Genomic DNA, 27,593 nt, shown 5'->3' with positions numbered 1-27,593 from the left:
CTTGAACATTGTTCCAGTTATCATAGAGTCATCGAGACGTACAGCAGAGAATCATGCCCTTCAGCCCACCTGGTCCACGCCAAAACCATTTGAACAGCCTAATCCCATCGACCTCCAGCAGGACCATAGCCCTCCATGTCCTACCATCCACGTACCCATCCAAACTTCTCTTAAACATTGAAATCAAGCTTGCACACACCACTTGTGCTGGCAGCTCATTCCACATTCTCACAACCCTCTGAGTGAGGAAGTTTCCCCTCATGTTCCCCTTAACTTCTTACCTATCACCCTTAAACATGACCTCTGGTTGTAGTTCCACCCAACCTCAGTGGAAAAAGCCTGCTTGCATTTACCCTATATATACCCCTTATTGTTCTGCATATGTCTCAAATCTCCTCTCAATCTTCTACGTTCTAAAGAAGACAGTCCTAACCTATTCAATATTTCCTGATAACTCAGGTCCTCCAGACCCAGCAACATCTTTGTAAATTTTCTCTGTACTCCTTTCAACCTTGTTTACATCTTTTCTGTAGGTAGGTGATTAAAACTGCACACAATACTCCAAATTCGGCCCCACCAACATCATAAACAATTTCAACATAACCACCCAAGTCCTTTACTAAATACATTGATTTATGAAGGGCAATGTGCTAAATGATTTCTTTACGACCCTATCTATCTGTGAAGCCACTTTCAACGAATTATAGACCTGTATTCCCAGATCCCTTTGTTCCACCACACTCCTCAGTGCCCTGTGGTTCACTATGTAAAAGCTACTCTGGTTGGTCCTACCAAAGTGCAACACCTCACATTTGTCTGCATTAAATTCCAACTGTCATTTTTCCAGCTGGTGTAGATCCCTCTACCAGCCATGATAGCCTTCCTCACTGTCCACTACACCCCCAATCTTTATGTCATCTGCAAATCTGCCGATCCAGTTAACAATATTATCATCGAGATCATTGATATACAACAAAGGACCCAGCACTGATCCCTGTAGCATACCGCTGGTCACGCTGGCACGGGCACACACGGCCAGCAACCTTGTGGGCAGCACTCGCAAGAGGGCACCACTCAAGCTACGACTGAACACGAAGAGCAATACCCCCAGAGTCTCCTGAGGGAGGGGAGGATGAGAGACTCAACAGGACGGTCATACCGGCAACGGCCAGGACAGGAAACATGACTACGAGGAAGTTGAAGCAAACAACACTGACCGGAGAGGAATTCACAGTAAGATGTCATTGCGGGAAAGTCTGCAAAAACATCAGAGGGCTCCAGATACACCAGAGCAAGTCTAGATGTGGATCAATGGTGACCCAAGTGCAGCGCACAGACTTAGTGTCCGGTGAGATGAAGGAGAATTCCAGCCAGGAAGCATCCCACAGAGATGAAGATCTCTCCGCACTTGAGTCGCCTCAGCACCGAACAACAGACCTAGTGAGTTCCTCTTCGGTTACCCCAATCCATTTGTCAAGGAAAGACAGGATCAAATGGCCTAGATCATCAGACAACGTCGCCTGGATGCAGTCCGATGATCATCTAGACGGCATCCTGGAAGCTGCCTTAGCAGATCCAGTACACAGAAAGATTGACTCACTCACAGCCATAGCGTACAATCTAGCTAAGGAACAATTTGGCCCAATGGAGCAGAGAAGCCAGCCAGAGTTACCGCGGCAACTGAATAGGAGGGAAATGGAGATTCGTCGCTTGAGAGGCGAATTAAAGGCGCTCAACAAGAGGTTTAAAACCAGGTCACCGGCTGAAAATGAAGGTATTAAGGACTTAACCAGCATGCTGCGGGAAAAGCTGAGCAAACTCCAGAGGGCGGAACATCTGCGTCAGCAAAGAAGGAAGAAAAAGAAAAGGCAAGCGCAGTTTGTGAGCGATCCATTCAGCTTCACCAGGACTCTTCTCGGCCAGCAAAAATCTGGTATACTATCCAGCTCGAAGCCAGAGGTAGAGGAGTTCCTGCGGGAGGCACACAGTGACCCACGGAGGGGTCAGGGACTCGGAACCAGTCGGGCTGTGCGTAGACCAGAAAATCCATCAGTTGAGCTGAATGTGAAGGAGCCTACGTGGCAGGAAATCCAGGACATCATCCGGAAAGCTAAAGCATCGGTTGCCCCAGGCCCAAGCGGCATACCTTATAAGGTGTACAAGAAATGCCCAAAACTTCGGAAGCTGTGGAAGGTCATGAGAAAGATCTGGGCTAAAGGTACTATTCCATCAAGTTGGAAATTGGCAAAGGGATGCTTTATTCCAAAGGAAGAGGTTTCTTCCACAATTGCTCAGTTTAGGACAATTTCTCTCCCGGATGTGGAATGTAAGATTTTCTTTTCTGTGCTCGCAAGAAGACTGACTTCTTACATGACGCAGAACTGCTCTATCAACACATCCATCCAGAAAGGCAGTATTCCAGGCTTTTCGGGGTGTCTGGAACACACCTCAATGATTAGCCATTTGATCCGTGAGGCCAAGCAGAAAAAAGACGACCTAACAGTTGTCTGGTTAGACCTCGCGAAGGCCTACAAGTCTATTCCACATGACCTCATCCTAGAAGAACTCGACCGCTACTGCCTCCCAGTGGCTATTCGAGACATGATCACCAGCTACCTAGGAGGATTCAAACTCAGATTTACATCAGCCCATTTCACAACTAGTTGGCAGGACCTCCAGAAGGGGATTCCAACAGGGTGCACCATCTCCCCCATCCTATTTTGTATGGGAATGAACCTCCTATTATCAGCAGCAGAAGATGTAACCCGCAGCCCGACGCTGGAGTCGGGCATTGTTCAGCCAGGCTCTACGAGGGTTCATGGACGACATCGCTATAACAACTGTGTCACATGTCCAAGCAAGATGGGTATTGGAAACCCTGGGTAATGTAGCCACTTGGGTGAGAATGTCCTTCAAGGCCAGGAAGTCCAGGTGCATGGTGATCAGAAAGGGCAAAGTTACTAGCAAGTTTAGCCTGCAAGTTCAGGGTGAGGTCATCCCTTCCATCGAAGATAGCCTGATAAAATGCTTGGGGAAGTGGTTTAATGTGTCACTTACAGATGGGGCCAATGTCACCAATGCTGTGAAGCAGACAGACGAATGGTTGAAGAAGATCGACAAATCCGGACTTCCAGGTAAATTCAAGACCTGGCTGTACCAATACGGCATTCTGCCCAGGCTTCTCTGGCTCTTCACACTTTATGTGTTCCCCATGACTGCCATAGGGGGCATGGAGAGGAAAACCAACAAGCACCTGCGGAGATGGTGGGGAGTTCCCCCAAGCTTCTCTTCAGTGGGCCTCTACATTCGTTCTGGGCAACTGCAGCTTCCTCTGTCATCTGTTGTGGAGGAATTCAAGGTGGCAAAATGCAGAGCCTTATTAAGCTTGAGAGATTCCAGTGATGTCTTGGTAAAACAAGCAGGCGTTACAACCAGATCTGGGCACAAGTGGGCAGCCAACGCAGCTGTGGAGGAAGCAGTTCTCTGAAGCAGCGAGATATCATCGGCAACCCCTGCGTTGGGCGGCAAGGCCTCGGCTCAGTTCACTTCCAGAAGTGGGGAAACACAAGCATAAGGAACAGGCGAGACATGATACAGGCAGAAGTACGGATCCGTGAGGAAGAGAAGTGGATTTCAAAGGCAGTGGAACAAGGGTCCCAGGGTGCCTAGACAAGATGGGATCTGCCTAAGCGCAAGATCTCATGGGCAGAGTTATGGAGACTGGAGCCCTTCCGTATTTGCTTCCTCTTGCAATCCTTGTATAACACCCTTCCTTCACCATTACATCTGTACACATGGGGGATGAGAGAGGACCCGAACTGTAAGCCCTGTGGTCAAAAGGGGACACTGGCTCATATACTGTCCGGGTGTAAAACAGCTTTAACTCAAGGACGGTATAGGTGGCGCCATGATAAGGTGTCTCTGGCTCTTGCTGACACACTAGAGCGGGAGATGCAAGACGAGGACGGCTGGCACAGATTTGAGGAAGACCATCACCTTCATCAAAGAGGGAGCCAGGCCTTTCATAACCAAACAACCAAAGCCCAATCTGCTGCTAACAGCCAGATCCTGGGAGATGAGGGTCAATGTGGGAAGGAGGTTGCAGTTCCTGGATGTGGTGCACATAACCCTACGCCTGGACATTGTACTGTGGTCAACTGAAGACAAGAAAATAATTCTGGTTGAGCTGACTGTGCTGTGAGAGGAAGGATGGGAAGAGGCCCACGAGAGAAAGGCCTTGAAGTACCAGCCCTTAGTGCAGGAGTGTAAAGACAAGGGATGGAAGGCATGGTTGTTCCCTGTGGAGATCGGCTGCAGAGGTTTCCCAGCCAAAACAGCATGACACTTGTTGTCAGATCTGGGCCTGGACGAAAGGAGCAAAAAACAAGCAGCTCGTAGGATGGGGGAAGAGGCAGAATGAGCCTCTTGTTGGATTTGGAGTAGGTGAGAGGAGGGGAGCTGGAAGCCAGGAACAGATGGGCAGTGATTTGACCACCACTGCTGGCCCACCAACTGGAGAGTGTCCTGGTTAAGGGTCGAAACACTCGGTGAAGGTTGGGAACCACCTGATGACATCTGCTCCTGGCTGAAGGCTACAGTTACCTTATAAGGTAACTGGAGAATGCACCCTAACAGGTGTATGTAACAAGGTCGTTCCTACCAAAGTGCAACACCTCACACTTGTCTGCATTAAATTCCATCTGTCATTTTTCCAGCTGGTGCTGATCCCTCTACCAGTCATGATAGCCTTCCTCACTGTCCACTACACCCCCAATCTTTGTGTCATCTGCAAATCTGCTGATCCAATTAACAATATTATCATCCAGATCATTGATATACAACAAAGGACCCAGCACTGATCCCTGCAGCGTACCACTAGTCACAGGCCTCCAGTCAGTGGCCACCCTCTACTACCACTCTCTGGCTTCTCCCACAAGCCAATGTCTAATCCAATTTATTACCTCATCCTGAATGGCAATCGACTTAAACTTCTTGACTTAGCCTCCCATGCATGACCTTGTCAAATGCCTTGACCATGTAGACAATATCCACTGCCTTGCCTTCATCCACTTTCCTGGTAACTTCCTCGAAAACCTCTAAGATTGGTTAGACATGGCCTACCACGCATGGAGCTGTGCAGACTATCCTTAAGCAGTCCATGCCTACCCAAATGCTTGTATATTCGATCCCTAAGAATACCTTCCAGTAACTTTCCTACAACTGATGTCGGACTCAGTGGTCTATAATTCTCTGGTTTATGTCCAGAGCCTTTTTTAAACCGCAGGACAATATTGGCTATTCTCCAATTCTCTGATACCTCTTCCGTTGGTAAGGCATCACTTGCTGGCAAACTCCCTATAGAAATCTGCATTAGGCTATGAGGAAAATGAAATATTTTTGTAAATTTCTGATGAACATATATTTCTAAGTTGTTTGAAAGGTTAATTTGTTAATGTATTCTATTGGTTTACAAAAACACCTTATTTTCTTCTTTCATTCAGCTGCACCGGGCAGTTAGGAAAATAAATGCATGTTGGCCTTGTTGAAAGAAGATCAGAATATAAGAATAAAGATATATTGCAAAAATTATATCATGCCTTGAAAAGGTTGCAACAGGAATATTGCATACAGTTTTGCTCTCCTTGCCTAAGATATAGTTTAGCTGCTTTTGAGGGACTGCATTTGCCACACTGGTTTCTGGGATGACCCAAAATTCTCTGGAAGTATGGAAGGTGACCTTATTGAAACGTACAAAATTCTGAGATAAAACATTTCTCCTTTTGATCAGAAACTTAGAACTGGGGTCTCAGTCTCAATGGTCACTTATTGTAACAGCAGCCATCTTCACTCAGGGTACTGAATCTTGGAGGCTCAGTTCTTGATTATATTCAGAACTTGGGATACTAGGTTTAGAGTACAATTCAGGAATGGCCTCTACCCTTCTATCATCAGATTTTTGGATTGTCCACTATATTTTGTAATTTATAGTAATTTTACATCTTTGCACTGTTCTGCTGCCACAAAACAAATTTCATGTCATGTAGGGTGATAAATCTCAGAATCAAGTTTATTATTGCTGTCATGTGTCATGAATTTCTTATGGCACAGTACAGTGCAAGACAATTAATATAAGTTACAATTAAAAATATCAAAGGTTCAAAGGTCAAATTTAATGTCGGAGAAATATATACAATTTACATCCTGAAATGCTTTTTCTTTACAAACATCCACAAAAACAGAGAAGTGCCCCAAAGAATGAACGAGTTAAACATGAGAACCCCAAAGTCCCCCTAGCTCCCCCCTCCCGCATGTAAGCGGTAGCAAATAATGATCCCCCTCCCCCCACCAGTAAAAAAAAACGTGCGTCGGTACCATTACCAAACCCAAGCGTGTGCTAAGCAATAGCAAAGACACAGACCAAAGTTACCCTAAAAAATTCGCATTTCATCCGACAATGGACAGACGAAGGGTTCTCTCTCTCTCTCCCTGGCAAGGGAGAGGGAGGTATCCCCCATTTTCACAGCGAGCAGGAGGTAAAACAACAACCCGCTGGTTTATGATGTCAAAAGTCCATTTCATCGCTTTTTTTGAGCTCTGTGTCCGAAGATCGCAAAGACCTTGGATCTTTGGGCCCACAGCGAAAGATTTTCCTTCCTCCCCAACGACGCACAAGTCTCCTGCCATGACACTGACCCTCGATCCGCCCATTTGCAGAGCCCCGAGATTTTGGGCTTCTGAACACGATCGAAACTCAGGCTAAACCCTTGGCATGTCGAATAATGGGCAGTCGTGGAATCCTGAGAATGGGTCCCATTCCCACAAAGAACCGAAGCCTGTGTGCAACTCCAAGTCAGGGTCTTCAAAAGAACCCTGAAAGGGAAAAATAAAGATATTAAAGGTAGAAATGGAGCTGTATCCGAAGATACAAGCAAAGGAGTCGCTGTAGGCGCCATTGTCTCTCCTGAGCTCCACCTCAAATCTAATGTAAAAAGGGGAGTAGTGAGATAGTATTCATGAATTCATGGACCATTCAAAAATCTGAATGATAAAAAGCTATTCCAGTGTGGGTCTTCAGGCTCCTGTACCTCCTCCCTGATGATAATAATGCAAAGAGGGCATGTCCTCGATGGTGGGGAGGGTCGTGCACATGATGGAGTTGGCTAAGTCAAAAACCCTTCGCAGCTTCTTGTGATCCTGTGCAATGGAGCCTGCATATTAGGTGGTAATGCAAACAGTCAGAATGCTTTCACTGTACATCTGTGGAATCCTGATTACACCTTGGTGACAGACCAAATGTACTCAAACTCCTAATGAATTATAGTTGCTGGCATGCCTTTGTCATGGTGGCATCAGTAGGGGCCCAAGATGGATCCTCCGAGATGTTGACGTCCTGCAGCTTGAAACTTCTCACCCTTTCCACTGCTGACCCCTCATTGAGGATTAGTGAGTGTTTTCCTGGCTTCCCCTTTCTGAAGTGTACAATCAATTACTTGGGCTTGTTGACATTGTGATACCACTCCACCAGCTAGTCTGTCTCACTCCTGTATGCCTCCTCATCATCTGAGATTCGGGATCGAGAAATATGCGGATAGGTCAGGAAAATGGTGTTGAAATGGAAGATCAGCCTTGACTTTGTTGTATGATGGGGGATTCTTGAGAGGTTGACTATCCAGTTCCTATTGTTTCTTATACTGATTTTATTTTCTCTAGCTGCCACTTTCCTTGCTTCTGCACTCCTGAAGTCTAGTTCAGTTGGAACCTCCTGAGTTCTCTGGATTTTATGTTGGAACTCTTGCTCTACACAGTTCAGTATTCCATTTTATTTTTCCTGCCAAATCTTCAATAGTTCTTTTGATCCTTGCATAAAATATAAACTCGTGTATGTTTTACAGCAAGGTAACCTTTGGCAGCGCAATTGAAGTTTGTGGAAAGCTGGTACAGAGTCCGCACAGGAAGCAGAGTACAGAACTTCTAGCAAGTAATGTCAGATTGATTGGATCATGTAATCCTGTGGTATGTTTGCTTTAGATATTTATCTGTAGTCAAATTATTATAGCAACACCCAACTTGATTTTAATTTATCAGTTGTCAATATTTTGTAAACACTAATGCAAATCCTTATTAAATATCCATACAGATTTTTGTACCTTCTGCATTAACAGTGATACTCACTCTGGGTTTCATCTTGCAGTATTCTTTTCACTAGATTTTTTTCATTGAATACTTTTATTATTCCTTTTTAATTTGGACTGACTCAGTGGTAATAACTTCACCTCAGAAAGCAGTGAGTTCAGGCTAAGTGGCAGAAACTTGAGCATACAGATTTGACTAAATATTCTCTGTGATACTGAAGGTGGTCGCTGTCATTCAAATTAAATGCTGAATCAAAGGCCCATTTATCCCTGTCCCTCAGATGGATTTAGAAATCCTAGCACATTTTTTCAGCTGTCCTAATGAATATTTGTTCCTCATACCAGATTAAATAAGTGATCTTGTAAGTCATCTCACTGTGCTTGTAGGATCCAGTTGTGTTTTCCTATAGAAGTGACTATATGAGTTGCATCATAAGCAGAAAAATATCTTTGGAACTTTCTGAGGTTGTAAAAGCACTTGTGTTACCATCTGCAATATTTCTGATCCTTTATTCATTCCTCCCTGTTCCTTTTTGTCCTTAAATTGTCTTCAAATGAATTTTGAGCTTCTCTACTGAGTTGTTTAATGGGCAGGACACTAAAGAAAATGTTGCCTTTCATTATATTAAATGAGGGAAAGTGCAAAGGAGAATAATGAGAACAAGCTCATCATGGAGAGCATTGTGATCTGTGCAATGATATAATAATTGGAAGTTTATCTTTCATTTTGAGGTTCTGAAAGGCACAATATCAGTACAAAACTTCATAATCATTTAAATATGCAATATATTAATCCTCACTGGGCTTGCTTTTCTTGTTTTTTGTGTGAATGTGTTTAATATCTTCAAAACAAGTTACCACTGGCAAATATTACTTGTATTTATCATAATTGTTCTTCCATTATCATATTATGTCTATTCTTAAATGCATAATCTAGATCTTTAGTTCATGATTTCTAAAAGTTTGTGTAGTTCTGAAGAACCTGAGTTATATTAAATTGTTTGATCTGCATGTAGTGTATCTTACTGTTTCCATTCTTCGTAGAAATTGGCTATTACTTCCAAGGTTTGCATAGTTTGTTTTTGAACAGATGACAGCGTTGCTTGCAACTGCACACATCCATAGGTTGAAGATGCTCTGATTTATTAGGACTGCAAATCTCAGGATTTTTGCCCTCTGTAAAAATAATGCTTTATTTCTTAGTCAGGATAGAATGTATATATATTTCTTCAAGTCTCTGTTGTAAACAGTCATGCAAGTGAGAGTGACACTGTAGAGATCAAGAAGAAATCAAGCAGTATCACTCCAAGCAGATGCTGATGTAGACACTAAATTTTATGACGTCGACTAATGACTGGTATTAGCTAAGGTCTAAGGGCAAGTTAGCTTGCTTATTTACCTTATCAAAGGTAAGAGCCTTACCTTTATCCCCCTTTGCCCAGACCTCAGTGAGTTCTGTGACCACCATAGTGTTGAGTTCCTTTTTCATTGCTTCTGTCTCTGAACCTGCTTATTTGACAAAATTCTGTTCCCAGCACTGATGACCCCTTCTGTCTCCAACCACCTTCTGGGACATTCGGCTCTGGTTCTCTGTCTGCTCTGGATCTTTTCACCTCGAATTACCAACAAGAAATCAACCATTTTGAATTTAGTGCTCCTCTCTCCTCCTCAAATCTTGCCCTCTCTGAAAGCACTGCCCTCCACACTCTCAGCATCAATTCCAACTTTACCATCAAACTTGCAGACAAAGGAGATTCTGTTGTAGTGTGGCAAACTGACCTACCTTGCTGAGGCCAGGCGGTAATTCTCAGACACTTCCTCATACCTACCCTTTGAAGCGACCGCACTCCGGACCATCAGAAAACTGTTTCTGACACCCTCACTGACCTCTTCAACTCCGGAGAACTCCTATCCACTACTACCGATCTCATAGCTCCATTACCCCACACTGCTCGTTTCTACCTCCTACCCAAGATCAACAAACCTAACTTTCAGGGTATGTTCATTATTTCTGCCTGTTCCTGCCCCACTGAACTCATGTCTTCATTACCTTGACTATATTTTAACCCTCTTGGTTCATTCTCTTCCATGACATTTCTCATGCTCATGATCTCCTCACCAACTTTCAATTCCCTGGCTCTGACTACCTCATTTTCACCATGGATGACCAGTCCCAATGCATCTCAATCCCCATCAAGAAGGCGTTAAAGCTCTCTGCTTCTTTTCCAATATAAAGAACCAACCAGTTCCCCTCTAGCACCACCCTCCTCCATCTGGCAGCCACATGAGCCCATGCTTTGTGTGCCTTTTCGTTGACTACATAGAACAATCCATGTTCTGAGCTTTCCCCGGTAATGCTCCCCAACTCTTCCTCCATTACGTTAACATCTGCGTTGATGCTGTTTCATGCACCCGTGGTGAGCTCATCAATTTCATCAATTTTGCCTCCAACTTCCATCCTGCCCTTAAATTTACTTGGTCCAGTTCTGACACCTTCCTCCCCTTTCTCTATCTCTGGAGACAACTGTCGACTGACACATTTTATAAACCTTCCAATTCCCATTGTTATCTTGCTACCTTTTCCTACCTTGTCTCCTGTAAAAATGCTAATCCCTTTTCTTAGTTCCTTTGTCTCTGTCACATCTGTTCGCAGGATGCTGCTTTTCTTTCCAGGACATCAAAGATGTACTCCTTCTTCAAAGAACAGGGTTTCCCTTCCTCCATCATTGATGCTGTGCTCACCTACATCTCCTCCATTTCCCGAACATCTGTGTTCACCATCTTCGTGTCATCTTAACAGTGATAGAGTTCCTCTTCTTAGCTACCTCTCCATGAGCCTCCACATCCAAGTCATTATTCTTCACAACTTCCACCATTTCCAAAGGGATCCTACCAGCAGGCATATTTTCACTCCTGCCCTATCTCTGCTTTCCGCAGGGATTGCTCCCTCCATGATTCCCTTGTCGATTCACCCCTCCCCACTAATTTCCCTCCCAGCACTTATCCCTGCAAGCAGCCTAAATACTACACCTGCCCGTTCACCATCTCCTCCTCCTTCATTCAGGACCCCAAATAATCCTTCCAGGTGAGGCAACACTTCACCTGTGAATCTTCTGTGGTCATCTATTGTATCCGGTGCTCCGACATGGCCTCTACAGTGGTAAGATCCGTTGTAAATTGGGGGACGGCTTCAACTACCTCAGCTCCAGCCAAAAATGGAAATTCCCGGTGGCCAAACCTTTTAATTCTGATTCCTATTCCCATTCTGACATCTATGCCCATGGCCTCCTCTTTTCCACAATGAGCCCACCCTCAGGATGCAGGAGTAATACTTCATATTCCATCTGGGTAGCCTCCAACTTGATGGCATGAATATCGATTTCTCCTCTGGTAAAAAGATTTTTCCCTCTCCCTTCCCTCCTCTTCTATTCCCCACTCTGGCCTCTTACCTCTTCTCATTTGTCTATCTCCTCCCCCTAGGTCCCCTCTTCCTTCCCTTTCTCCTGTGGTACACTCTCCTCTCCTATCAGATTCCTTCCTCTCCAGCCCTAACCTTTCCTACCCACCTGACTTCACTTATCACCTTCTAGCCATCCACCTTCCCTTCCCCCATCTTTTTTATTCTGGTGTCTTCCCCCTTCATTTCCAGTCCTGAAAAAAGGGTCTTGGCTCAAAATGTTGTTTATTCATTTCCATAGATGCTGCCTAAGCAGCTGAGTTCCTCCAGCCTTTTCTGTATGCAGCTCATTTATCTGTCAGCTTGTTTTGTCTGGCATCAAAAGGGAAGAAATCTAAACTTGAATTTGTATTGCTGTTTTGTAGTCTCATTGTGCTATCTATAGCACGAGAGCTTATTCATAAACTTTGCTCAGATGATTTACTTTGAGTCAAAATCAAAGATTTTTTCTACTCTAGGTTACTTACTTTGAATAAGTCTCGTATTAGGTTTATGGTACAGAACAAACTGGCTGAGAGATATGCTTGCAATATTATTCTGTACTGTATATGTTTGTATTCAATCATAGGATTTGCCATTCAAAATCAAGAAAAGGCATTCTCTTGAATACATAAGACAATTTCCTCATCTTCGTTGCAAAACAAATGTTTTCAGTTCACTGCTGAGAATACGAAGTGGGGCATCTGCAGCTATTCATTCATTTTTCATGGTAAGTAGATTATAACATGCTCAATTTTTTTATATAATGTTTTTGATATTTTAGTAATAAAGCTATAACTGAAAATCAAAAAAAGATCTAGATGTTGAAAATTTGAAATCAAAAAAGACATTTCTGGAAATGCTTTGTTCCTCCCACTTAAACCAAGGATAGGGTTTGTATTGTCCTCATCTTTAGGTAAAAGAGATGGGGTGTGACATTGCTAATCAGGGATGGTATCACAGCTCTAGAAAGGGAGAACGTTGTGAAGGGATTGTCTACTGAGCAACACACAAAATGCTGGAGGAATTCAGCAGCAAATCAGGCTATAGAGCTAAATATACAGTCCCTTCATCAGGACTGGTCAACTGTTTATTCCCCTCTATAGATGCTGCCTGACCTGCTGAGTTCCTCCAGCATTTGGAGTGTTACTCTGGATTTCCAGCATTTACAGTATCTCTTGTGTTTATGGTGGTCTACTGAGTCAGTGAGGGTGGAAGTCAGAAACGGAGGAGAGCAATTGCTCTATTTTATGGACTTCCTCACCCTCAAACCCTCAAATAGCAACAGAGACACACAGTGTGGTGTACATTGACAGAAAGGTTTTAGAAAAATTGCAAAAAAAATAACAGGGATGTTGCTATAGGTAACTTCAATTTCCCTAATATTGATTGGTATCTCCTTAGTGCAAAAAGTTTATATGGGGTGGAATTTGTCAGATGCATCCAAGAAGGATTCCAGAAACAATATGTTGACAAACCGGCTAAAGGATAGACCATATTGGATCTCATACTGGGCAATGATCCTGGTCACATGGTAGATCTCTCAGCGGTGAGACAGTGACCACAACTCCCTGACCTTCACTGTAGCCTTGAGCAGGGACAGGACCAGACAATTTTGAAATTTTGAAAACTATTTAACTGGGGGAGAGTGAATTATAGAACAAAGAATAGTACAGCACAGTACAGGCCCTTCGGCCCACAATATTGTGCCGACCCTTAAACCCTGCCTCCCATATAACCCCCCACGTTAAGTTCCTCCATATACCTGTCTAGTGGTCTCTTAAATTTCACTAGTGTATCTGCTCCTACCACTGACTCAAGCAGTGCATTCCATGCACCGTAAAATAAACATTCCATGCACTGAGTAAAATAAACCTTCCTCTAATATCCCTCTTGAACTTCCCACCCCTTACCTTAAAACCATATCCTCTTGTATTGTGCAGTGCTGCCCTGGGGAAGAGGCGCTGGCTGTCCACTCCATCTATTCCTCTTAATATATTATATACCTCTATCATGTCTCCTTTCATTCTCCTTCTCTCCAGAGAGTAAAGCCCTAGCTCCCTTAATCTCTGATCATAATCCATACCCTCTAAACCAGGCAGCATCCTGGTAAATCTCCTCTGTACCCTTTCCAATGCTTCCACATCCTTCCTATAGTGAGGCGACCAGAACTGAACACGTGTGGCCTAACCAGAGTTTTAGAGAGCTGCATCATTACCATGCAACTCTTAAACTCTATCCCTCGACTTATGAAAGCTAGCACTCCATAAGCTTTCTTAACTACCCCATCTACCTGTGAGGCAACTTTCAGGGATCTGTGGACATGTACCCCCAGATCCCTCTGCTCCTCCACACTTCCAAGTATCCTACCATGTACTTTTTACTCTGCCTTGGAGTTTGTCCTTCCAAAGTGTACCACCTCACACTTCTCCGGGTTGAACTCTATCTGCCACTTCTCAGCCCACTTCTGCATCTTATCAATGTTTCTCTACAATCTGCACCAATCCTCTACACTATCCACAACACCACCAACTTTTGTGTAGTCTGCAAACTTGCCAACCCACCCTTCTACCCCCACATCCAGGTCGTTAATAAAAATCATGAAAAGTAGAGGTCCCAGAACCGATCCTTGTGGGACACCATTAGTCCCCACGTGACCGGCAACAATGAATACAGAATTGAGTCAGGTTTCATAAAAACAAACATTTATTAAACTCTGCTCAAAAATAGTGAAATGTATTTACACGACTAACTTAACCGGAAGTTAACTGCTATACGGCAACTCTGGAACAGTTCTTAAAAGGATAAATGCGAAAATAGTTCTTAAAATGGTAAGTTCGAACACAGTTCTTAGGATGGTAAATTTGAAAGTCCAAGAGATTTATACAGTCATTTAGGAGAGACTTTGCTGAAGTAAAGAATTCCTCGAAGACGTGATGTTACTGCTGATCCCAGCCGGAACCTGCCTTGTCCGCAGGATTCACAATGACGGAAATAAAACGGTTTAAAGGAACCGTTTTTTCCTCTGGAGAATAGACTGTGCAATCCTTCCTGCTTTAGCAGACGATATCTCAGATGCAGGTCACTTTTTCTTGAACGAAGATTCAATAAAGGTCGATCCTCTCCAAAACCGCCAAACGATATCAGCTTTACTCGACTCAGCGAATTCCTGTACTTTGGTAAGGTCTTCACTCTCCAATACTACTTACAATAGAAAGTAGAACTTCATCTTAAAATGAAACTGCGTCATAAGACAAATACGCAGCATAACAGAGTATCTGACGAATTAAATAACGAACTAAACTTAAAACTCAACTGGAAAAACTAACTGTGTCACACCAGGGGTCTCCCTTTATATACCTGGTGAGAACATGTCATCACGAGACCTCACATCGGCGGGAAAATTACATTATGTGACCTCCACAAGACCATTGCATCATGCTCATCAGATACTCAATTACATCATGGTCATAAGACAGTCATAAGATACCCATGAGATATGTAACACTAGTCACAACCCTCCAATCCTAATGTACTCCCTCCACCAGGACCCTCTGCTTTCTGCAGACAAGCCAATTCTGAATCCACCTGGCCAAACTTCCCTGGATCCCATGCCTTCTGACTTTCTGAATAAGCCCACTGTGTGGAATTTTGTCAAATGCCTTACTAAAATCCATGTAGATCACATCCCTCTTGGAAGCTGTCGGGACAGAAGATGATGCTAGCCTGAGAGGCAGTCAGGTCTGCAAGTCAACAATTGGCGCTGAAGCAAAGCCAAGGAGACAGACGTGCTGGAGTGGGCAAGAACAGGGAGATAATGGATCTGAATGTGTGGCTGAGGAACTGGTGCAGGAAGCAAGGATTTACATTCTTGGACCATTGGGATATGTTTTGGGGTAAGGATGTATTGTATAAAAGGGACGGGTTGCACCTTAATAAGCGGGGCACCAGCATTTTGGCAGGCATGTTTGCCTCTGCAACACAGGTGTGTTTAAACTAAGTAGTCGGGGGGAGGGGATGAACTGGAAATATAAGGATGGAGATGAAGGGAAAGTGAGAATAGGAAAAGTTAAGAAAGACAGCAGAATCAACAGAGCAGAAAGCTCAAGAAGGGATCGTACAGTATGGCCAAGTGAAATAGGAATTGATATGGGAGGGGAGGGGAGTAATGAATTGAAAGTATTGTATATGAATGCACGGAGTATAAGAAATAAAGTGGATGAGCTTGAGGCACAGTTGGAAATTGGCAAGTATGATGTTGTGGGAATAACAGAGACATGGCTTCAAGTGGACAGGGCCTGGAAAATGAATATTCAAGGGTATACGTCCTATCGAAAGGACAGACTGATGGGCAGAGGGGGTGGGGTGGCTCTGTTGGTGAGGAATGATATTCAGTCCCTTGCGAGGGGGGACATAGAATCAGGAGACGTAGAGTCAGTATGGATAGAACTGAGAAATTCTAAGGGTAGAAAGACGCTAATGGGAGTTATCTACAGGCCCCCAAACAGTAGTCTGGATGTAGGGTGTAGGTTGAATCAAGAGTTAAAATTGGCATGTCGCAAAGGTAATGCTACAGTTGTTATGGGGGATTTCAACATGCAGGTAGACTGGAGGAATCAGGTTGGTACTGGACCCCAAGAAAGGGAGTTTGTGGAGTCCCTCCGAGATGGATTCTTAGAACAGTTTGTACTGGAGCCTACCAGAGAGAACGCAATTCTAGATTTAGTGTTGTGCAATGAACCAGATTTGATCAGGGACCTCGAGGTAAAGGAGCCATTAGGAGGTAGTGACCATAATATGATAAGTTTTAATCTGCAATTTGAGAGGGAGAAGGGAAACTCGGAAGTGTCAGTAATACAGTTGAACAAAGGGAACTATGGTGCTATGAGGGAGGAGCTGGCCAAAGTTCAATGGAACAATACCCTAGCAGGGATGACAGTGGAACAGCAATGGCAAGTGTTTCTGGGAATAATGCAGAAGGTGCAGGATCAGTTCGTTCCAAAGAGGAAGAAAGATCCTAAGGGGAGTAAGGGGAGGCCGTGGCTGACAAGGGAATGGACAGTATAAAAATAAAAGAGAAGAAGTATAACGTATCAACGACGAGTGGGAAGCCGGAGGATTGGGAAACTTTTAAAGAGCATCAGAAGGTAACTAAAAAGGCAATACGCTGAGAAAAAATGAAGTACGAAGGTAAACTAGCCAAGAATATAAAGGAGGATAGTAAAAGCTTCTTTAGGTATGTGAAAAGGAAAAAAATAGTTAAGACTAAAATTGGGCCCTTGAAGACAGAAACGGGTGAATTTATTATGGGGAACAAGGAAATGGCAGACGAGTTGAACAGGTACTTTGGATCTGTCTTCACTAGGGAAGACACAAACGATCTCCCAGATATAATAGTGGCTAAAGGACCTAGGGTAATGGATGAATTGAAGGAAATTTATATTAGGCAGGAAATGGTATTGGATAGACTGTTGGGTCTGAAGGCTGATAAGTCCCCTGGACCTGATGGTCTGCATCCCAGGGTACTTAAGGAGGTGGCTTTAGAAATCATGGATGCATTGGTAATCATTTTCCAATGTTCTATAGATTCAGGATCAGTTCCTGTGGATTGGAGGGTGGATAATGTTGTCCCTCTCTTCAAGAAGGGAGGAAGAGAGAAAACAGGGAATTATAGATCGGTTAGCCTGACGTCGGTGGTGGGAAAGATGCTGGAGTCAATTATAAAAGATGAAATTACGACACATCTGGATAGCAGTAACAGAATCGGTCCGTGTCAGCATGGATTTACGAAGGGGAAATTGTGCTTGACTAATCTTCTGGAATTTTTTGAGGATGTATCTATGAAAATAGACAAGTGGATGTAGTGTACCTGGCCTTTCAGAAAGCCTTTGATAAAGTCCCACATAGGAGATTAGTGGGCAAAATTAGGGCACATGGTATTGGGGGCAGAGTGCTGACATGGATTGAAAATTGGCTGACTGACCGAAAACAAAGAGTAGCGATTAATGGGTCCCTTTCGGAATGGCAGGCGGTGACCAGTGGGGTACCGCAGGGTTCAGTACTGGGACCGCAGCTGTTTACAATATAAATGATTTAGATGAGGGAATTAAAAGTAACATTAGCAAATTTGCCGATGACACAAAGCTGGGTGGCACTGTGAAATGTGAGGAGGATGTTATGAGAATGCAGGGTGACTTGGACAGGCTGGGTGAGCGGGCAGATACATGACAGATGCAGTTTAATGTGGTTAAATGTGAGGTTATCCACTTTGATGGTAAGAACAGGAATGCAGATTATCTTAATGGAGTCAAGTTAGGAAAAAGGGAAGTACAACGAGATCTAGGTGTTCTTGTACATCAGTCACTGAAAGCAAGCATGCAAGTACAGCAGGCTGTGAAGAAAGCTAATGGCATGCTGGCCTTCATAACAAGGGGAATTGAGTATAAGAGCAAAGAAGTCCTTCTGCAGCTGTACAGGGCCCTGTTGAGACCACACCTGGAGTACTGTGTGTAGTTTTGGTCTCTAAATTTGAGGAAGGACATTCTTGCTATTGAGGGAGTGCAACGTAGGTTCACAAGGTTAATTCCCAGGATGGCGGGACTGTCTTAAGTCATAAGATTGGAGCGACTGGGCTTGTATACTCTGGAATTTAGAAGGCTGAAAGGGGATCTTATTGAAACATATAAGATTATTAAGGGATTGGACACGCTGCAGACAGGAGTCCAGAACCAGAAGCCACAGTTTAAGAATAAGGGGTAGGCCGTTTAGAACGGAGTTGAGGAAAATCTTTTTCACCCAGAGAGTGGTGGATGTATGGAATGCTCTGCCCCAGAAGGCTGTGGAGGCCAAGTCTCTGGATGCTTTCAAGAAAGAGATGGATAGAGCTCTTAAGGATAGTGGAATCAAAGGTTGTGGGGATAAGGCAGGAACTGGATACTGATTGTGGATGATCAGCCATGATCACAGTGAATGGTGGTGCTGGCTCGAAGGGCCAAATGGCCTACTCCTGCACCTATTGTCTATCTACTGCTCTAACCTCATCTATATGCCTGGTCACCACCTCAAAGAACTCTATCAGGCTTGTTAGACACGATCTGCCTTTCACGAAGCCATGCTGACTGTCCCTGATCAGATCTTGATTCTCTAAGTGCCCATAGATCTGATCTCTGAGAATCTTTTCCAACAGCTTTCCCACCACAGGCAGGAAGCCTCTCTGGTCTATAATAACCCGAACTATCCCTACTATTGTTTTTACAACATTCGCCACCCTCCAATCCTCTGGTACTATTCCTGTGGACAACGAGGACATAAAGATCCTAGCCAGAGGCTCAGCAATCTCTTCCCTCGCCTCGTGGAGCAACCTGGGGAATATTCCGTCAGGCCCCGGGGACTTATCCATTCTAATGTATTTTAACAACTCCAACACCTCCTCTCCCTTAATATCAACATGCTCCAGAACATCAACCTCACTCATATTGCCCTCACCATCATCAAATTCCCTCTCACTGGTGAATACTGAAGAGAAGTTTTCATTGAGGATCTCGCTCACTTCCACCGCCTCCAGGCCCATCTTCCCACCTTTATCTCTAATTGGCCCTATCTTCACTCCTGTCATCCTTTTGTTCTTCACATAATTGAAGAATGCCATGGGGTTTTCCTTTACCCTACCCGGCAAGGCCTTCTCATGTCCCCTTCTTGCTCTCCTCAGCCCCTTCTTAAACTCCTTTGTTCCTCAATTGACCCATCTGATCCTTGCTTCTTAAACCTCATGTATGCTGCCTTCTTCCACCTGACGTCACCCACGGTTCCTTCACCCTACCATTCTTGATCTTCCTCACCGGGACAAATTTATCCCTAACATCCTGCAAGAGATCCCTAAACATCGACCACATGTCCATAGTACGTTTCCCTGCAAAAACTTCATCCCAATTCACACCTGCAAGTTCTAGCCTTATAGCCTCATAATTTGCCCTTCACCAATTAAAACTTTTCCTGTCCTCTCTGATTCTATCCCTTTCCATGATAATGTTAAAGGCCAGGGAGCGGTGGTCACTGTCCCCCAGATGCTCACCCACTGAGAGATCTGTGACCTGACCCGGTTCGTTACCTAATACTAGACCTAGTATGGCATTCCCCCTAGTCGGCCTGTCAACATGATGTGACAGGAATCCGTTCTGGACACACTTAACGAACTCTGCCCTGTATAAACCAGTAGAATGAATCAGGTGCCAATCAATATTAGGGAAGTTAAAGTCACCCATGATAACAACCCTGTTATTTTTGCACCTTTCCAAAATCTGCCTCCCAATCTGCTCCTCGGTATCTCTGCTGCTACCAGGGGGCCTATAGAATACTCCCAATAGAGGAACTGCTCCCTTCCTGTTCCTGACTTCCACCCATATTGACTGAAAAGAGGATCCTGCTACATTACCTACCATATCTGTAGCTGTAATAGTATCCCTGACCAGTAATGCCACCTCTCCTCCCATCCCCCCCGCCATCCCTTTTAAAGCACTGAAATCCAGGAATATTGAGAATCCATTCAAGTGTTTGACCTGAAATATTAGCTCTTGTTTCTCTTTCCATTGATGCTTCCTGATAGTAAATGTTAACTTGATTTCTTTTGTTTTATAGCTCAGAACTGTGGAACAGTGCTAAGATCAATTTAATAATTATGTAAAGATAATTTCTTGCTTAGTTCTATGTCCTGGAAATTGAAAAAGTTACAAACTTGACCGGCAACATTTCACTTTGCTCAATAAATTTGCTTTATTCAAAGCTTACTGTGGCACTCTTTCTCTGAAAAAGCCTTTTAGATCCTAGAAATAAAATATATTAAGTTGCCATACTGATTATTGTTTAATTTTACTTTGGATATAATAACGTAGGTGTCGGATTCTTTTAAAATAACATTTGTTGCTTACTATATTCATTTATTATTGTTTGATATACATATATAAATGAATATTTTTATATACTATCCTTCTAATAATTTAGTTTTATTTCAGATATATACCCATGTTTTACAAGACAAAGTAATTTGATTTCTTGAGGTTCTGTTTGCAATAAACGTTACCTGATCAGGCCATTATACAACTCTAAATCTACCTTATGTGGGACTCTAAATGCCCTCTCTAAAATGGCCTGGCAAGCCACTCAATTCAGGAGCAATTAAAAATGAAAATAATTGCTTGCCTTGGCATCAAAGACTGATTCCTGAAAAATTGATATAAAAAAATGAAATATCAACATGATCTATAGCAATTGACAGGCCTCTGCTGAGGGAAATTTTCCTAACATTGATTTGATCACTGAATTTGAATGGTCTAATTGTGGCCAGAATGGAAATTATGATAAAAGATGTATGTTCTTTAATGATATAAACAAGCTCAGTCTTCGATAATTTGGAACTAATTTTATTAATGTGCAGTACAGAGTTAAGTGGGCATACTTTAAATGTTTTGACTTTAAATTATAGAATAATGGATTTGTTCAGATACACACACCTATTATAACATCAAATGATTGTGAAGGAGCTGGAGAGCTGTTCCAAGTTGAAGTGAGTATCCCACTGAACCAGATGTTAAGTAGACTGATAACAATATTGTGTGCAATGTTTTCTTTCTGAATTTTTTAGTATTGATGGCAACTGAGAAACCAATAATTGGTTAATGTAATGAAGGAGAATTACAGATCAATAGGTTTAAGCATATGTATATGCCTTACATAGTTGATTGGATGCCTGTTGTCTGGCAAGTGTGCAAACATTCCTTCAGTGTACTAAGTCATGGTTGAATAATGAAGACCATAACATTAATCAGATATTACTTATTTACTGCCTGTTACGCCTGCTGGCATTAGCAGTGAAGGTTCAACATCTCAGTCTATCCTTGGGCATCACGCCATCGCACACGGATGTAAAAGGATTCTTCATTGTTTGCATAACAGTTTTGTTTGACCAGTCAGGGTTGTTGACCCTGAGCTGAACCCCCGAACTTGGAGGACCAGTGAGCCACTCTTGGTCTGGCCTCTAATCATTATCAAGGACCCCCACCAGCCAGGTCATGCTCCCTTCTCACTGCTGCCACCAGGAAGGATTTACAGGAGCCTAAGTTATTACCCCTCAACCATCAGGCTCTTGAAGCAGAGGGAATAATTTCACTTAACTTCACTCACCCCATCACTGAACTGTTCCCAGAACCTCTGAACTCACTTTCAAGGACTCTTCATCTCATGTTCTCGATACTTACTATTATCATGTTTATTTCTTTTTTTAATTGCACAGCTGTCATTTGCACATTGCTTGGGCATCCTGTTGGGAGCAGTCTTTCATTGATTCTATTTCTTGTATTTACTATTACATTTTATTTATTACAAATTACTATAAATTGCGCATTGCACATTTAGACAGAGACGTAATGTAAAGATTTTTACTCCTCGTGTGTGAAGGATGCAAGTAATAAAGTCAATTCAATAAGACCATAAGACAAAGAAGCAGAAGTCGGCCATTCAGCCCATGCGTCTGCTCCGCCATTTTATCATGAGCTGATCCATTCTCCTATTTAGTCCCACTCCCCCGCCTTCTCACCATAACCTTTGATGCCCTGGCTACTCAGATACCTATCAATCTCTGCCTTAAATACACCCAATGACTTGGCCTCCACTGCCGCACATGGCAACAAATTCCATAGATTCACCGTGAATGCCCACAGGAAAATTAATCTCAGGATTGTGTATAGTGACATATATGTACTGTATATGTACTTTGACAATCCACCAACTCCCCCCCCCCCCCCACCGCCCCAGTTTCCTTGGGCTGCGTAAGTCTAGGGAATGCACACCTCCGGTCTCTCCAAACCCATGAAATTGGGATGGTTCTCCCATGCCAAACCCTGGTTTGTGTGGATGCTGTGAATTTGCTACCCTGTTGCAACTCAGCGCCAAGAAATAACAGACAGCACACGGCATATGATCAAAGGAATTATATTTATGAATCTTAACTGAAGTGTTAGTAAAGAAAAGAAAAAACAAAACAGAACCATTATAATTAAACAGTCAAATGTGCACAGGTTGGAGATCACCTGTTCCAAAAGTCAAACATATTCACCGATCCTCAGTACTTCCCCGACACCTTGCTCCATCGAATCATGCCCCCCCCCACTGGGTCAACTCCTACAAGGAGTTCTGTCCAGCATCTTCTCTCTTCCTCTCCCACCAAACCAAAGACCCAGCTCACACTGGTGTCAGGCCCACTCCCCTGACTGGAAGGCTCACATTACAAAAGCACCCGTTATCTCTTACCACAACCCAAACACTGCTTCGACAGAAAGACCATTATGTTAGCAGTGAAACCTTTCCCGGGGGTTACATTGAGAATACATTTGCTTTGAACTTTGACTTGTTTCTCCTGCAAGTTAGTAGCAACCTGTTTTATGTAAAAATACAAGAGTAATTGTATAGCATTTTAACTCCATCTTTAACAGTAATTTCTTTAGCTCCATTTTTTGTTTTTGGCTGCATGCAAATAGTTCATGAAAATTGCTTGTTTACCATCTTATCTGTTCAGGCTAATTAGCTATTCTTCCACTTAAAGAAAATGGAATTTGCATAGGGAGGAACAGGTCAGTTGGCTTCTGAAAACAAACAGTGAGTTAATGCATTAGATAAAGAACCTCATTACAAATAATTTTATGATGTTATATCTCACTGATTATTTAGAACATAAGGTTAGGATCTGATTATAGTGCAGGTGAAAACACTAAATCCATCTAATTGATGTATGTGTCTGATGTCTGACTAAATAAGTCGAGAGTAATTATTGTTTGAGAGTTTGATTATATAAATACAGCTCTTTCATGACTCCATGCATTCATTTAATTAAAAGTGGGATCATTGGAGTAAAATGGATCATGTTTATAGTTTTGCTAAAGGAGGAAAGGTGTTGAGCCAGTATGTCTATGAAGAGAACACTAAAAGCCAGAACAAATAGACTGAGGAACAGCTTCTGTCCCAGAGCTGTGGCCTCCCTCACACCACTCCCACAGAACAATGACTGAAACAGTGAGCACGCACAAGGACTCAAATACTTGCACTAACGGCACTTTGTGCATTACTGTGATATTCGGGTGCTGCTGCAACTTATTTTCTGTTGCTTATCTATTTAATACTGTTTTTCTATTACTGTCTTATTTTTATCTACTGCTTTATTTAATTGCCTGAGAGGAAACCAAACAGAGTTTCATTGTGCTATATATAATGACAATAGATAGATAAATAGATTCAACTTTATTGTCATTGTGCCGAATACAGATACAAAGCCAATGAAATGCATTTAGCATCAGACCAGAAATGCAAAGAATAGTGTTATTTACAAAATAACTGCGAATTAAAAAGAAGTGCTACAGCACACAAATATAAAAGTACCGAGACAGTACAATACGGATGCAATACTGCTTAGCGCTGTGATGAGAGGTTCAGCAGTGTCCCAGCCTCAGGGAAGAAGCTCTTCCTGTGCCTGATGGTGTGGGAGCCAAGGCTCCTGTAGCGCCTACCGGATGGGAGGAGAGTAAAAAGTCCATGGTTAGAGATGCATTCAATTCAATTCCGAATTCAAGAATGTAGGACCCAAGTCACTGAAAGAAGTTGGAAAGGGTCTGGCTCAGCTTGAAACAGTGACATTGAATTGGTGGTTCATAGTCATGAAGTTGTCAGGGGGGTAAGGTATTGGGATTTGGTTTTCTCCGTGTTCAGCAAGAGGGAATTTACGGCACATCTGAATATGGATCTGGAGTGGCAGAGAGAAAAGCTATTTACTAGGAGAAACGTAAGTAAGAATAATTTTTACCAAGCAAATGATGGGGATATAGCCTGAATAAACTAGGCACATTTTAACATATAAAGATTGAAGCAAATATTTAAATACTGTGACTTATGAAATGGATGAAAATACAGCATAAATTGTTTATTTTTTTTGCAGCCTGCAAGCAAAGCAACTGAAAAATGTCATCAGTCTCATTTTTTTGGTGTTCCATCCTTCTTAACTGTATCCGGACAGCTGCATTTGGAAGTAATGACAGGGTAAATGGCATTTTAACAAATCAGTAAGGTCTGTTTTCCAGCATTCATAGCTAAATACCAATAAATACGATAATTTTATAAGCATGGAACTGATGTTCTGCAAATCAAACATGAAAATAAGCAATGCAAGATCATTGGCATTTTGAAGAAAAACAGATCAGGTATGGCAGAGAGGAACAAGTTAAATCCCAGAACATGTTTGTTGTAATTACTATTTCTTTAATTGATCCATATCATTAGAATGGGCAGCATAATAGCACTGCTTCCAGAACAGCTGCTTCACAGCATCAGAGATGCAGGATAAATTCTGACTTTGGGTGGTGTCTGTGTGGATTTTACAGTCTGTTTCACTGTCCTTTCAGTGACTTTTCTACTATGAACTTCATATTCAAAACATTCCTCCCTCAAATATGTCCATTTGCGTCCTGTAATACAGTGGTCCCCAACCTCCAGGCCGCGAAGCATGCAGGAGTGCAGCGGTAGCCGGACCACACCTAGCACATCTTTAAGAAAAAAACCGAAATAAACAAGCTAATTAATTAGGTGCCGCCCGGCACGTAAATGTCAGCCCAGATCAGAGTTGATTGCTGATTTCACTTGCTCTACGCGATGTTCACTCCTCTTTCCAGGGCGCTGGAGCCTTTAGCTGTTCCATTGTTTGGTCAATTTAAACGCCAGCCCAGACAGGCTGTAAAGACAGGGCTGTCAGGATCGAGGTGACATATTGAATCTGCACAAGCTTCTAATAAAGTATAGGCGCTGCCATGCTGTCTTTGTAATGACAGTTACGTGCTGGTCCCAGGACAGATCCTCTGACACTTTTCAGAGGGAGAAACGTCGATCCTTAATGCTGAAGAATTTAAAGTTATTGACCCTCTCCACCTCAGTTTCTCTAATGAAGACTGGCTTCTGGGCGGCATCTAATTAATTAGCTTGTTTATTTTGGCTTTTTTCTTAAAGATGTGTTGAGTGCACTCTGGCTACCACTTCGCGGCCCGGTATTGGTCCGCAGCCCGGAGGTTGGGGACCACTGCTGTAATAATTAAAATTTTCTCAAACCATGTGTCAATCATGTTCTTGGGGTCCAAGGATAGAGCATGAAACAATGATTCTGATCTTTCTGAAGTGGAATAGTTGTTTGTAGTTCATATTTCCTGTTCCTTAAGTGGTCGAGCAGTATGTTGTAGAGAGTCCACTCCAATTATGCCCTGTAACAAAAAGCAAGTTTTGGAGCTGAGCTCTGCCCTCTGACAAAGGTGCCAATGAATGTAGTTGCTCTTTGCATGCCATTGAGCTCAAGAGACATTTAAAAAATATTTGAATATTTAAAAAGTAGTTGTTGGTAACAACATTTTTTCGTAATTTACTATCCCATTAAAATGTAAATTTGGCTTAACTAGTTCATGTTTCTGTTTCTAGCTTCAGGAATTTGGAACTGCTGTTTCTAGTTCCAATGTAAATCTTTGGGTTTTATTTACTTTTATAACGTTTTGTGATGACTTTCATTTAGCAACCTCAGCAAATCACTTTTCTTCATGCTCATTTCATACTTGCCGTGAATCATTTCAGGTTAAGGTAGAGCACTACAATGCTAGAGGGTTATGCAAGAAATCTCAAAAGTTTTAAGTACTAAAAGAAAGCTTGGACTTGCATTGTCCCTTTTCCACTCTTTGAAATTCCGAAGTTTTTTTACAGGTGTTAAAATATTTTTGCCATGTCCTCGGAGTCATAATGTAGAAAAAACAACAGATGGCTTCTCTTTACCCAAGTGCTTTCCTAGTGGATAATAATCAAGACCTACTCTTTAATGTGATATATGAAGTGACAATTCATGAACAATGAATAACAATTTTTATTAATAATTTAAATGCTTCACTTGGAGTTCCTTCTGGAAGATTTGAGATCTGTAGCTAGCAGGTACTGGAAACCCGAATTTGATCCATCTGCAAATATATAAAATAGTTCTTGGTTGGTGTTCTTTTTTTTACATCAGGTGATTATAGTGATTTGATAGTTTAGTTGTGAGCAAAGGCTGGAAAGTGGAAATAAAGTCTTTGTTTAGAAGTGCAGAAATAATTACTTTAGTTCAAATGGGTTAATGTAGTATCAGAAAATGTACAGCTGCAGGAAAAAGTTATTGAATTTTTTTCAAGATTAATTAATCATAAAATGTGGTCTGATCTTCATCTAAGTCACAACAATAGACAAACACATCCTATCTCAAAAATAGAAGCTTCTCTGTCAACATAGGCAAATCTTCTTCTTCTCCAGCTAGTTTCTCCTGCGGGATCCCACAAGGTTCCATCCTAGGTCCGATTTTTTTTCTCTATATACATGCTTCCCCTCGGCCAAATCATTCAAAAACATGACATTTCCTTCCATTGTTATGCTGATGACACAGCTTTATCTCTCCTTGAAACCAAACGACCAGTCAAATCTAGTCAGCCTCATGAACTGCCTGGAGGATATAAAGTGTTGGATGGCACAAAACTTCCTACAGCTGAATGAAGGCAAGTCTGAAGTTGTCCTATTTGGCCCCCCGACTCCATCAAAATGATTACCACCAGTCCTGGTGACCTGTCCACCCTTGTCAAACCCCATGTCAAAAACCTTGGTGTGATATTTGATTCTGCCTTTAAGTTTGACAAAGTAAGTTAATGCAGTAATAAAAGCCAGTTTTTTCCAGCTTTGTGCTATTGCCAAAATCAAGTTGTTTCTCTCTTTCAAAGATCTCGAGAAAGTCGTCCACGGTCTTATATCCTCCCGCTTGGACTACTCCACCTCCCTGTATACTGAGATTAGTCAGTCATCCCTGTCCTGTCTGCAACTGGTCCAGAATGCCACAGCCAGGCTCCTAACAGGTGCACGGAAGAGGGACCATATTACTTCTATCCTGGCCTCTCCCCACTGACTACCAGTACGGTCTAGAATTGATTTTAAGGTTCTCC

The 27,593-nt window shown here is 42.7% G+C and overlaps 1 protein-coding gene across 2 annotated transcripts in view; it reads left to right on the top strand.

Annotated features, from left to right (window-relative positions):
- The window catches only part of nars2 (asparaginyl-tRNA synthetase 2, mitochondrial), a 70,653-nt gene that overhangs the window by 6,496 nt on the left and 36,564 nt on the right, over positions 1-27,593 (top strand). For both annotated transcript variants that reach the window (XM_072263296.1, XM_072263297.1), the window contains exons 3-6: positions 7,893-8,013; positions 12,158-12,298; positions 21,047-21,127; positions 24,545-24,645. In XM_072263296.1, coding sequence (XP_072119397.1) covers positions 7,893-8,013; positions 12,158-12,298; positions 21,047-21,127; positions 24,545-24,645 — 444 coding nt within the window. The remainder of the gene's footprint in view (positions 1-7,892; positions 8,014-12,157; positions 12,299-21,046; positions 21,128-24,544; positions 24,646-27,593) is intronic.

This window comes from Mobula birostris, chromosome 7, assembly GCF_030028105.1.
Source record: "Mobula birostris isolate sMobBir1 chromosome 7, sMobBir1.hap1, whole genome shotgun sequence".
NCBI classification, from domain to species: Eukaryota; Metazoa; Chordata; class Chondrichthyes; order Myliobatiformes; family Myliobatidae; genus Mobula; species Mobula birostris.
This window is presented reverse-complemented; position numbering and strand designations above follow the sequence as displayed.